This window comes from Mustela putorius, unplaced genomic scaffold, assembly GCF_011764305.1.
Source record: "Mustela putorius furo isolate JIRA1106 unplaced genomic scaffold, ASM1176430v1.1 tig00003836_pilon_pilon_pilon, whole genome shotgun sequence".
NCBI lineage: Eukaryota > Metazoa > Chordata > Mammalia > Carnivora > Mustelidae > Mustela > Mustela putorius.
The window spans coordinates 17,055,598-17,068,907 of NW_025421989.1; the positions used below are offsets into that span (position 1 = coordinate 17,055,598).

The 13,310-nt window shown below is 35.7% G+C and overlaps 1 protein-coding gene across 5 annotated transcripts in view; it reads left to right on the forward strand.

Annotated features, from left to right (window-relative positions):
- Nucleotides 1-13,310, forward strand: part of CNKSR2 (connector enhancer of kinase suppressor of Ras 2) — a 282,747-nt gene that overhangs the window by 176,053 nt on the left and 93,384 nt on the right. For all 5 annotated transcript variants that reach the window (XM_045089401.1, XM_045089398.1, XM_045089399.1 and 2 more), the window contains one exon: nt 2,724-2,935. In XM_045089401.1, the coding sequence (XP_044945336.1) occupies nt 2,724-2,935 (212 nt within the window). The remainder of the gene's footprint in view (nt 1-2,723; nt 2,936-13,310) is intronic.

Genomic DNA, 13,310 nt, shown 5'->3' on the forward strand with positions numbered 1-13,310 from the left:
AAATAATAAAAGCTTCCTCACCTTAAAACCAAAGGAACCCTTAAAAATGGCAGGGCTAATAGAGGGCACGGATTGCATGGAGCACTGGGTGTGGTGAAAAAATAATGAATACTGTTTTTCTGAAAATAAATAAATTGAAAAAATTTTTTAAAAATGGCAGGGCTAGTTGTCAGGTGGAAACGTTTTCATGGGCTTACAATTCTTTGAACACATTTATTCCAGAAGAAAATGTGGTTTAAAAAAAGTGCCTTTTCTCTAAAAGAGAAGACACTCATGTACGTGGAATGAGTAAAATTTGGTCAGTTTTTTATTATATGTCTTATGACTATATGTAGCTTCATTAAGCATTTACATAATTAACCAAATCTCTTTTTCCATGACAAAAATCAAAAATTTGTAGGTCTTTGCACAACTCTGAAGTTCAAGCACTAACTTCTCTCAGTTTTACTCTGAACCATTAAATATAAAGAAAATCCACTAAAGCAATATTCTAACTTTACATCTATTTCCTTAAATCCTTTTCAGAGTAAAAGTGTAGGTTTATTATATACATAACATTAAGAAATTTTTTTAAAAATCTGTACAGCAGGACCAACTAATATGTTGAGTTGTTCAGAGACTCGTGATGTGAGTACATACATACACACATGCACACATAAAGAGATACGCACACAATTGCACACACACTTATACACAGAACACATATATCGGTTCATTCTACTGCAAAGATTGTGTTTCGTTTGTACATTTCTTAATTCAACTTTATTTGTATGCATTTCATATGGACATGTTTAATAAATCTTACTTGTTGGTATGAGGTGAGACCTCCTTTACTGTATCATTACAGAGTAAGTAATATCAGCCCTTGAAATTTTCTGCCATGGGGATGTCCGTATAAATAGAGCGTGGTGAATTAACTAGGGCTGAGTCACCCTCTGATCTTAGCTGCATTAACATTCATGTCACAGGCCTGATAGAAATGTTTTCCCATTTACAGATAGGCAAAACCCTACTCCAGTGCCATGAGTTCGTTAGGGCTGTTTTAAAGCTAATTGCAGTGTCAATTTCTTTTTGGTAGAGGACTAACAGTAACAAAAAGCACCAGGCAATTTGTTCAGGAAAAGTTTTTAGCTTGCTGAAAATGAAATTCTGCCTGGATTTTATATTTGTTTTCTTCATGTTGCCTGAGAACTAGCTGTCCAGTTGCAATCTAGCAATAGGCAATATTTTTAATTTAAACAATAAAAGAGTGAATAGCAATGTAAATGGCAGTCTTCACTTGTGATGTGTTAAATACATGAGACAGCTTGCTGATTCAATCAGTCTTGAGAATATTATTTACTACTTTCAATATATTTCAAATACTAGGAATGTAGCTCTCTTCATTTGGACAGACCTAATCTAGACATTTGCATACACCTACAAAAGCATAGTATGCCCTCGTATGGAAGTATAGAAGTATAATATTCTTGCTGAACTGTAATTCATATCTTAGAATTGATTTATAAGCTCATCACCATTTTATAAGACATAGTGTCAATTAAAATTGTGTTCTTTTTATCTGTCTCGTTATAATTTAGCTAAGCTGTTGATTTAAGTTTTCAGTCTTAGCACTTAACATAAAATTAAATTTTTCTCTGGTTTGATAGCATTCATGACACTGAGGGTAGAACTAGAAGCAATTAAGAACTAGGAGGAAATAAAATTAATGATCTGCAAGGGAAGAAACATTGCATTTACAATCATAGTCGTGTTCTAGAAGACAGGCTTTTCTAACAAAGACTTCATAGCTGTCATAGTGAAACACATCATAAAATAAACAAGGTTCAATTTAACCCATCCTAAGTGGAGTATTTCTACCAAAATTCCACTCATTAGGGGCCCAATTGCCTGGGCTGTGTAAATTAATACTCTATGTGAGTAACAATTTTAGGGATCCCATAAATGATTAGACTTTTCTTTTTTAGAATCCTATAGAAAATCAATTTGCCATCATCTTAAATTCCATATTTTGTCAGGTTTCTCTGTGTTCTCTCCACAAGAAGTGTTGCTGATTTGCAATGAAATTTTGAATTTTCCATTTAGAATTAGTTCTATGAATGTGTATTTTTGATATTAAATAAGATACATAGATTTTAGATGTTGAAAGTCATTCTATTCAATTAGGTTTATTTTAAATTAATAACAAGCTGTTTGAAATTCTTATGATGCCAGTTCACAGAATGCTAATTTGGTTCTTAAGGCTGCAAATGTCCTTACAAAGGTGGTAGTTCTTAAACACATCCTTGTTTTTAAGCAGTGCAAATACTACTGTACATCAGTTAGTTAAACTGGCACAAGAAAGCTATATTGGTAGCATTGTTAAACTTATACCTACTATCTTGAGCACCAAAAGTAATTTATGTGCTGACATGATTTCCTTTGTATGACATAGCACAGTGAAAATGAACTAGAGCAGGAGTTAAAAGATCCAGGATTCATGTCCAGCATTGTCATTTATTAGCTGTGTGACCTTTAGGCAAGTTATTTAACCTCTCTGATCCTCAGCATTTATTTTCCTGCAGTATAGGGATAGTTAAAAATGACACTTTAAGCCTCAAAGAAAGTTTTAAAAAATCAGAAGATATATTGTATGAGAAGGATATTATAAACTGTTTTAGACCCTCTCTGCCATTTTACCACCCTAACACTTTCCTACATCCTTCTCCTTTACTTTTCTTTAGGGATGAAAAAGGAAACCTTCCTTGTGAAGACCTTAGAGGACATATGGTTGGCAAGCCAGTGCATAAGGGATCTGAATCACCGAATTCATTTCTGGATCAGGAATATAGAAAGAGGTTTAATATTGTTGAGGAAGATACTGTCTTATATTGCTATGAATATGAAAAAGGAAGATCAAGTAGTCAAGGAAGACGAGAAAGCACCCCGACTTATGGTAAGCGTTCTTTTCTTACATTGCCAGGAGAACATGTCTCACATGAGAACCTCTGTTTCTTTTCATAGACTTTTGGGTTATGAAATTTCTTGATTTACTTGATAGCTTTTGAATCTTTATAATTGATCTGTGTCTGTCATGTGCTTCTAAGTGGAATCTCAACAGTGTAAGTGTGATATTAAAAATTATTCAAAATTTTCCAAAGATAGGTAAGAACAGTAGGTAGCATTTTAACTCATTAATGACTTAAGGACACCTTGAACACATGTAATTTTTGTTATGTCAGATATCGCCAAATTGGAATAATTGAATTTTCCTTTTTTTAAAAGACGAATGCTCCTATTAACTTGACTTATATAAAATTGACTCCTTATTCCTCAGGGATTAAAAAAAATCTTTAGATAAACTTTCTGGGGAAAAATCTCACCACAGTTTTTGTGTTTTTTTAAGAAGTTGGAAAATTTGAGTGGAAGTAGATTCTAAATAGGAAACACACACTGTATTTAAGTCAGAGATGACCTTAGAGTTACCAAATCCCTAGGATTTTTCATCTTTGACTTCTGTTTTTCTGTGCATGACCCAAGACCAAGAGACCAAGAAAGTAATGCAGTCACATGTACTTTAAATTGATACATTGTATGTGAAAGATTTGCCTATGAATTTGCCTAAAGTTAAAGTAGTAAAGCTATTATCCTACCACAAGAGTGAAAGGATTTAATTGAAACTCTGTGCTCCTCCTTTTCCAGTTTTCAAACTGATCATTTTTAGTGAGGAGCATAGAAAATGGGAAAGACAGTATTCTTGCTGATTAGTACAGATGATCAGCTGGAGCTGAGTAGGACAGTTGTGTTTAGGGGTTTTTTCCTCTTGCCCTCCTTACTTGTCCACTATGACCATATGTCTCCCTCCTGTGGTTCCAAATGATTGGTCATCATTTACCTTACTTACTACATGTGCCTGATTTCCTTACAGCTCTTCAGTAATAATTATGTATGAGAAGTTTTGCCCCAAATGGTCCTAAACAATAGGAACCATACTTACCTTGTATTATTCTCTGTCCATGTGCTTTTTTAAATCATAATAAGTTATGATTTTCTGAACATAGCTCCTCATACTATTCTGTGGGTACTTTTCTTAAACTGTCATAATTGGAAGGTATTTGCACCCTCACTTTTCTCCCCTATTATATTGTAAACTTCTGCAGTACAGAGCAGTATAGAAGCCTATTATCTGTGTTATCCTTACCCTTGCTTTATCACATAAGATCTTTATTTTTATTCATTCATTCCACAAGTACTTATTGACTACCTGTTATTGGATAGGCAAAAATGTATATCAAGTCTTTTTTTATCTCTTAGAATTATTTTGGCTCTCTTCTACTTATTTTGAAGTAGATAAGAATGTTTAAGGGAAAATTCTAGTCACCAGATGAAGTTGATTGCTGATAGCTTTATAAAAAAATGTTACTAATTCTCACTTGAATGGCTTTGATTGTTAGTCTCTTCAGACTGCAGTTTTAAATCACCTAGTGTCATCATGTTCCACAGATCCTCTCTCTCCCAATAAAACAAAATGCTGTTTAAGTTTTAGAAAATTAAGATATCCTATAGATATATATTTTGTAAAGATTGATTTATTTTAGATAGAGGGAGAGAGAGCACAGAGGGGAGGGGAAGAGGGAGAGGAAGGAAGAGTCTCAAGTAGACTCTGCTCCAAGCAGGGAGCCTGACATAGGGCAGGGCTCAATCTCCTGACCCTGAAATCATGACCTAAGCTGAAACCAATAGTCAGTCACTTTATCCACTGTGCCATCCAGGTCCCCAATATGATAGATTTTTATAAACAACTTGGAAGAAAAGAAATATATATGTATGTGTGCTTAAAAAGGGGGTAGGAGGCTTTTTAAAAATAAAGTTATTTTACTTTTGATCCCGGAAGTTCTTTTTTTTTTTTTAACTTTTGAACATGGAATATAATCTGAACCTTCAGTGGAAATACTTACAGATGCTTCAGTGAAGATTTTCTAGAAGTTTAATGTATTAAAACCTTTTTAAAATCAGATCATAAGTAATCAATTCTGCCTGTCTCACACACGAATTTGTGTCCTTAATTTTCTCAAAGATTAATTCATTTCTAAATTCATTCAGCAAATATTTGTTGTGTACATAAAATCACCCAGTCACTGGGGGTTCAAAGGTGAATAAAACATAAATTTTCCCTGGAAGGCAGTCATAACCTAGAGGGAAGAAACAAATAAGGAGATGCATTGTAATAACTTTAGGTAAGTAGGAATATGTGAACAAAGTAGTACACTAGCCTAGTTGCTGAAGCCCCAGAGTCTTCCCAGGAAGTCACATACCTAAAAGTCGCATTTGTGCTGAGTTTTAAGTAAGTAGTCATCTTCTAGGGTTTCTAAATGTTAGTTATCCCACCAAATACCTGATAATTTCTCAAACCTCAGTCTGAGATCTGAGGATTTGTATAAATCTTTCATCCCAGAACCTAACGGTCCCAATATAAATTATTTCAAAACTTGATAAGCAATTATCGATTACTTCTTTATTTAATCTATAAAGCATTCCCATTTCATACTCCCAAGTGTGACATTATTTCTCTATATTTAAAAAATAATGATAATAGGGGTGAGTGGGTGCCTTAGGCATTTAAGCGTCTGACTCTTGGTTTCAGCGCAGGTCATGATCTCGGGATCCTGGGATCAAGCCCTGAATCAGGCTTCACGCTCAGCGGGGAGTCTGTTTCTCCCTTTCTCTCTGTCCCATCCCCTCCTCTTGCTTGCTCACTCTCCCTCTCTCTCTCTCTCTCTCTCTCTCAAATAAATAAATCTCTAAATAAATAAAGAGAAAAAATATATAATTCTGTTGAAATATATTACAAAAAACCTGAAGTACAAAAATGTTCATGTTTCATATTTTCTGGAAATGACAATAATTTAACATTTTAATCCTTGTGTGATGCCTTGAAATGTAATGAGGAAGTTATTTGGGCTTACAGTAGTCAACTTACTTCTTAGTCACAAATACCCTTATCTTATATAGGAGCTTAGCCGTCATTCTCTCCTATTATTAACCCCAGATTACATGTTTGTTCCAAGAGGTTTAGAGTTAAGATTATAAGAGTATAGATAGGATTTTGAAAAGCAAAGGAGAAACATGATTCAGTACTTTTTATGTGTTTTTGGTTAAATGTGTATATTCTTGTCATATTACCTTAGTACATTCATATTTTAAAGTTAGATATATAAAACAAGAATATTTAGGGAAGCTCTGCTTTTGGACACAGTGACAAAGAAACACACATGTAAAGAAAAATACCTGAAAATATCCTAACTGTGGACTTTAAAATATATATTTTTAGGCAAGTTTATCATTTTATATCATAGACCCACTAGTTGTTGCTAAGAGTAAGTTAAAAGAACTATCATTTACCCTAAACTATCAGACAAGTATAATATTGATAGACAACAGATGGCCCTTCTAGAAATGTCAGTAATGCCTGTGAGCTTTTATATATGCCAGGCACTGTGCTAAGCATTTCAAAGGCATTGACCCATTTAATCCTCACAACCCAATGAAGCAGTTGCTACTAGAATCCTACTGATAGATTAAATAATTTACCCAACTTACCCAACTAGTAAGTAGTAGAGCTGAGATTAAGTACCCAAGAGCTGAGATTAAGTACCCATGCATATTTGGGACTCTACCAGTGGTACTAGCTAGCTAGATGTGATTAAAGTAATTTGCTAAATTGTAGAGAAATAATTTCCAGACATTGAATTTCCTTCCAAATTCAAGCATTTGATTTCAAGTAAGCAGAAATAGGTCTGATTCTGTATGGTCTCATATGTGTTGTTTTATATTTATAGGCGTTAGAGTAAATATGTTTTTACATAAACATGGCCCTGACAGACCTTAGGAAAAGGTAGCTGAATTGAAGGGTAAAATTAGCAACAATGTGTTGTCCTTTTTAAATCCGAGAACATAAAATGGGTTCTACTTTCTTAAAAAGATAGATGAGAATAATTTCTGGAAACACGAAGTTGGGGAAGCAGCCTATATCAGTGGTTACTAGCACTGTGGCATCAGCCCTACTTGGTAATCCTGTCTTTTATCTAATTACTCTAGTGTGAGCTCAGGGATGTTGGTCTCAATTTTCTCCTTTGTTAAATGAAGATGATAGTACCTGTCTCATAGACTTTTTGTGAGAATTTCATGACAATGCATTGTAAGTTGCCTGGAAAGTGTCCAGCATATTTAGTCTCATTGTTGCCACTGTTGCATAGAAACTTCAGTGCCGCTAAGAGAATACATGTTAAGTATTCTCACCTCACAGAAAAAAAGATAACTCCGTGAGGTGATGAATGTGTTAAAATAGATTGATTGTAGTCATAGTTTCATAATTCTCCGTATATCAAATCATCACGTTGTACAAGTTAAATAAACAATTTTTATTTATACCTCAATACAGCCTGGGGGGGGGACCAAAAGAACTTAAAGATCTCAATACATAAATAATAATAATAGTATCAACCACTTTAAACTCTTAGAAGAATTAGATGGGGTGAATAAACAGTGCAGTTTTTAAGTAAGTAACTTTAATGTAAACGTTAGAACGGAGAAAAGAGGACAGCATTAAATCCCTTAAACTATCTGGTCTCATCAGCTCATGCTTCAAAGGTAAAGGTTTGAATTTGATGAGATCAGTTGCTTGGCAACTTTTCAGAATGATAATGTGCCCCATCAGCTTTCCTTTTTGCTGTTCACAGACTCTTTGCTCTTGCCTTTCCATCATACCACATTTCCATGCATAGAAACCGGCTAAAAGGTAGATACAGATAACTGAGTCCCTTTATGGCTGTGGAGTGGTCATATTTTATAAGAATAGGAAGAACACATATTTTCTTATAATAATATCACATAATAGTAGTGGTTTGAAGGAATCTAGACTTTTCTGATTTATTGAGAATCCAGGACCTCACAAAAAACACAGGAATGAGTGCAGAGCTGTTATTTTAGAAACGTTCCTCATCAATGTTATTTTCACACATTGTGCACTGAGGAAAATTAATTTCTATAACATTATAACTGAATATTTTCCACTCGAATAGTTGGGACAAGAGAAAACTACCATGTGCCATTTATCCACATGAACAGCTAATGGCTTGAAATGACTTAAACCAACATGGTGAAGAACCTATGGGCAGTGACACTATGAACTGTTCTGTTGGTGTGAGGAGAGGAAATGATCCATGGGGTTCCAGAGTCTCTTATCATACTTCAACATTGTCTTTGTCTTACAACGTCATTCTACCTTTTAGTCAGCTAAATTATAATTAATAGCACTGTTTAAAACTTTTCTTTTTTTTTTAAAGATTTTATTTATTTATTCGACAGAGAGATATCACAAGTAGGGAGAGAGGCAGGCAGAGAGAGAGAGGAGGAAGCAGGCTCCCTGCCGAGCAGAGAGCCCGATGTGGGGCTCGATCCCAGGACTCTGGGATCATGACCTGAGCTGAAGGCAGAGGCTTTAACCCTCTGAGCCACCCAGGCGCCCCTGTTTAAAACTTTTCTTAAAGGATTACATACACACAATACATTCATACTTCTTTATTTCTGAATATAAGCCTTCTCTCTTTCCTGTGATTTTTAAAATATAAATTGTCTAACTAATCAGGTTAAAGTTCAGCTGTCACTCATCACCTATGCTAGAAAAAAAAAAGAAATTGTGATTCTAACCACAGAAAATATCTTTGTTCAAGTAAAATGTACCACTTCTAAAGAACTAACCATAGAAATAGAAATGAGTGAATCAAAAATGTAGAAATATGAGATGTATACTATACCCACAGGAATTGTTATTCCTTTGGACTTTCTTAATACAGTTCATAAAGACTGCATGTTGATTAGCTTCACAAAATAATTTTGAACATCAGGCTGATGGTGATAAGGGACCAAGTAATGGATAGAAAAGTAGTTCAGCAATTGTTTTGAGAGAAATGGAAACGTGTCTGCTCCTAATGTAAGGATCAGAATAACCAGTGAGAGAAGGTACTTTTTCCTAATTTGTGCAATTTTACTGATAGAAATAGCAGAGCATGAATTTAAAGTCAGATAGATCAGAACTTGGTATCACAGGTTGGCCTTTAATAACTGATTGACCTTGAACTTGAGCCTTACATCAATATGTGTTTGCTTCCTTATCTGTAAAATGAGATGGCAGGATTACTTGTGGTGTTTTTATGAGGGTTAAATGAGATAATGTATGTCTAGTACTTGGTACTATTCTTGCTGCGTGGAAAATGCTCAAGAAATAGTGCCTAAATGGCATAATGAATTGTTCCTTCTCATAAATGAAAATGTTCCAAAGATTGTCAAGTGCCTATAGATCAAATTAACAATCCATCCTCTCCCTGTGGAGGGATTTAATAAAGGACAAAAGGGCTGGAAATATTCCCTTTGTTTGTTCTCTTTCCCTACCCACTAACCAGCCATTTAAATCATAACAATTAAAAGAAATATGAACAGATTCATTATGTTTGTTTTGGTTTGGTTTTGAAAAGCAGAAGGAAGAACATTCAAATTGGTAGTAATACTAAAAACTGCCCTGATCCAAATCTTCTTTTAAGTTCCGTTATGGAAACCAGTAGCTCATACTCTGGGCAGAAAGGTCTAAATAAAACCTCACAGCATCAGAATTCTCAGAATGGTTCAGACCCCACACCTTTTTAAAGTTTAATTGCTAGGGAGGAAAAGGAGAGCAAAAATAATATATAAAATAAATAAAATAGTTGGAGACTTCCAAAAAATGAAACCAGGCAAGAAAACAATCAGCTTGAACAAATTAAAGTGCTAGATAATGAATAAAATAGTAAGATGAAGAAAAAGGAACTCTTTTTTTTTTAGTTTTTATTTATTTATTTATTATCTTAATTTTATTTTATTTTTTTTAATGTTCCAAGATTCATTGTTTATGCACCACACCCAGGGCTCCATGCAATCCGTGCCCTCCTTAATACCCACCACCAGCCTCACCCATTCCCTCACCCCCTCTCCTCTAAATTCCAGAGTATCAATATGTGGGTAGAATAGAAAAATCAGCAAACCAAGTGAACAAAACTGATACAACTGCCTGAGGGAAAAAAGTAACTCTTAAAATGAATTCATCAACAGAAAAATATGAACTAGGTGAAATAGTGCTTCCCTTTTTTTTTTTAAAGATTTTATTTATTTATTCGACAGAGAGAGATCACAAGTAGGCAGAGAGGCAGACAGAGAGAGAGGATGGGAAGCAGGCTCTCTGCAGAGCAGAGAGCCCAACGTGGGGCTCGATCCCAGGACCCTGAGATCACGACCTGAGCCGAAGGCAGAGGCTTTAACCCACTGAGCCACCCAGGCGCCCCGAAATAGTGCTTCCCTTAAAGACAGAATGGGAAGCCAAGAATAGAAAGAGCCTGCCTAACTCAGGGATTCTCAGCTGGGGTCAGTATTGCCCTCCAGGGTACATTTGTAATTTTGCGGGGTGGGGGGGTGGTGTTTGTAGTTGTTGTAACTGCGGGTGGAAAGGTACTGGCATGTAGTGGGTAGAGGCCCAGAATACTAGTACACATCCTACAAAGAGCAGGACAGATCTCAGCAATAAAGAATGATCCAGTCCACAATGTCAAGAATGCTGCTTTTGAGAAACCCTTAGCTAACTTAAGAAGAATCAGCTACAGACAGATTTAGTACAGAAGCAGATATGTATGACTAGAAAATCAAAGAGCCCTTGTATGATGCAGGGCCAATTGCTTTTTTTAAAAAAATTCAAAGAATCTCTGAAATTATTGCCCTGAGAAGAGACTTACATCTACTCACCATTAACATAGTCTCTGGGCAAAAGTAATATAATGTTGTGAGTGTCTGGGATGACCTATCCTACTCTACAATAGAAAACCCAATTGTGACATTCCCTGGAGCAGGAGGGGACCCATATTCCCTCGTTGAAATCAAAACGCATTTTATCCTATGGGGGGAAAAAAAACTGTAGTAAATGGTAGCTAGGTAAAATTTAAGAGTGGTTAGTGTTAGCTTTCACATCACAGTGTGGAGTAAGGATCCATCATTTCCCCAAATATGTCCTTCAGATCTCTAGTTCTGAAAGAGGATGTTTGCAAAACAGTGAAGTTTTCTGGTTAAATATGACTGGAGACCTCTGAGTATTTTATCCCTTTCTTGGCAATTAATAAGTGCATGTAAGCATACTTAAAGGCTTTGAAGGTCTTCTTGAATTTAGGTTGCTTATTGTTTCCCTAATGTATTTGTACATTGAATCTTTTTTTGTTTTGGTCACAAAATACTTACTAACCTCCCAATGGAAGGTTTGATGGAATACATTTTGGGCAATGCTAAAATAATGGACTTTGGTAGCTCCTCTTAAAGACCAATGATAAAAATTCCTTTATGTTTTAACTTACAAACATCTGACTTAATAGGTAAGGATTTGGAAAGACCTCTATTCTTTTTGGGGGTTGGGGATGGGGAATCTGAAGCAGGCTCCATGCCCAGCACAGAGCCCTACATGAGGCTCAATCTCACAACCCTGAGATCTTGACTGGAGCCGAAATCAAGAGCCCGGTGGGTGTTTAACTGATTGAGTCACCCAAGTGCCCCTGGAAAAGCCTCTGCTCTTAAGTCAAAGTCTACCCCAGCAAACGGTGTATTGAATGTCATCTTCAGTTTTATCTTGCAGAAGAGCCATTTTCTAGAGTAAATTTTATATGTCCAAACTCAAATAATAAATTATTACTTGTCCAAACTCAAGTAGTAAATACTAACTGGAAAGATCAGTGCATGGTGTTCTGTACTCCAGGTTCCTTGTAGAATTACTGGTATCGCTGCAAAACAGTTTGCCAGAAATCATGGAGGATATAGATCCTTTGGGCAGGAGAGAGGGGAGGAGGTAGAAAATGTCAAGTGTTATGTCTGATCTTGTTAAATAAGAGATAACTAAAAATTGTACGTTGGTTACCTTAAAGACTGGAGACATTAGAGCAAATAATTAAGGCAATACAGAGCATTTAAAAGTATACATATGAAAACCCAACATTCTTTTGTAAGTCTCTCAGCTTACAAGTTGACACATCATGCCAAAGCAATGTATTTTCCATCTTTGTTAAGGTGACGGACAGCAAATACAAAGCTACATCCACAGTTTATGTTCTAATCCTCCATTAGTTCTTCACATAGCTTTTAAGAACTTTTTGCAAGAGTTGCATACTGGGTGGAAGGACACGTAAACAAAAGCAGTCATCATACATGTCATTGAATTATTTCTGAAGACAGAAGAATTGGATTTTTGTGTAATGCAGTGGTCTTGAATTCATACCAAGGCAATGTGATGTAGCAAGGAGAGCACTGGGAGAGGAAGTTGGAAGTGTATTTGTGGGCTGACTCCAAAACTAACTACTGGTGAAATCCTGACAAATTAACTTTGGTGTGTCTTAAGTTTTTCATCCCTCCCTTTCTTGCCAGTTGTACTGACTGATGTAATCCCAAATGGGAAATTATGTGAAAGGAATTATAAAGTTATTACAAGCTATCATTCTGTTTATTTCAAAAGAGAGTCTTCAATTGGTGGTCTTAATCATTGTCTTTTTTACTCTTCATGAGAAAAGGGGACTCTTTCCCTGATGTTGATAAGATTTTCAAGACACTGCTTTATTAAGATTTTTTTTTTTTTGTAAAATAGAGTGACTAACATTACACTGTATGTTAACTAACCAGAATTTTTATTTTAAAGATTTTATTTATTTATTCGACAGAGAGAGATCACAAGTAGACAGAGAGGCAGGCAGAGAGAGAGAGGGAAGCAGGCTCCCTGCTGAGCAGAGAGCCCGATGTGGGACTCGATCCCAGGACCCTGAGATCATGACCCGAGCGGCTTAAGCCACTGAGCCACCCAGGCGCCCCAACTAACCAGAATTTAAACAAAAACTTGAAACTATGAAAAAAATAAAATAAAAGAGGGCTTTAATTTGTGGTTAACTTGAAAATTGGATGTTTCTAACCAAGTAACATTTCCATACTCATGTCATCTTTCTTGTCCACAACTGTATTAATGCTGAGCACAGCATGGGACAATGGTATTTTAGCATAGCTCATTTTTTCTTACCCACCAGAGCCATCAGAGGAGGACCCAGAAGTCTTCTGCCACTTAAACAGTATTTAAACCATCTGAATCTTTCCTAGTCCTCACACCCCTCTAATGTAGAAGTGACTCTATGCACAGTGGTAAAGGTTTCAACTTGGGAAAACCTGTCTTTCCAGACTCCAATGTGTACTGCGCAGTTGTTCTCTTGGTAGAATTGTTACAAAAGGTA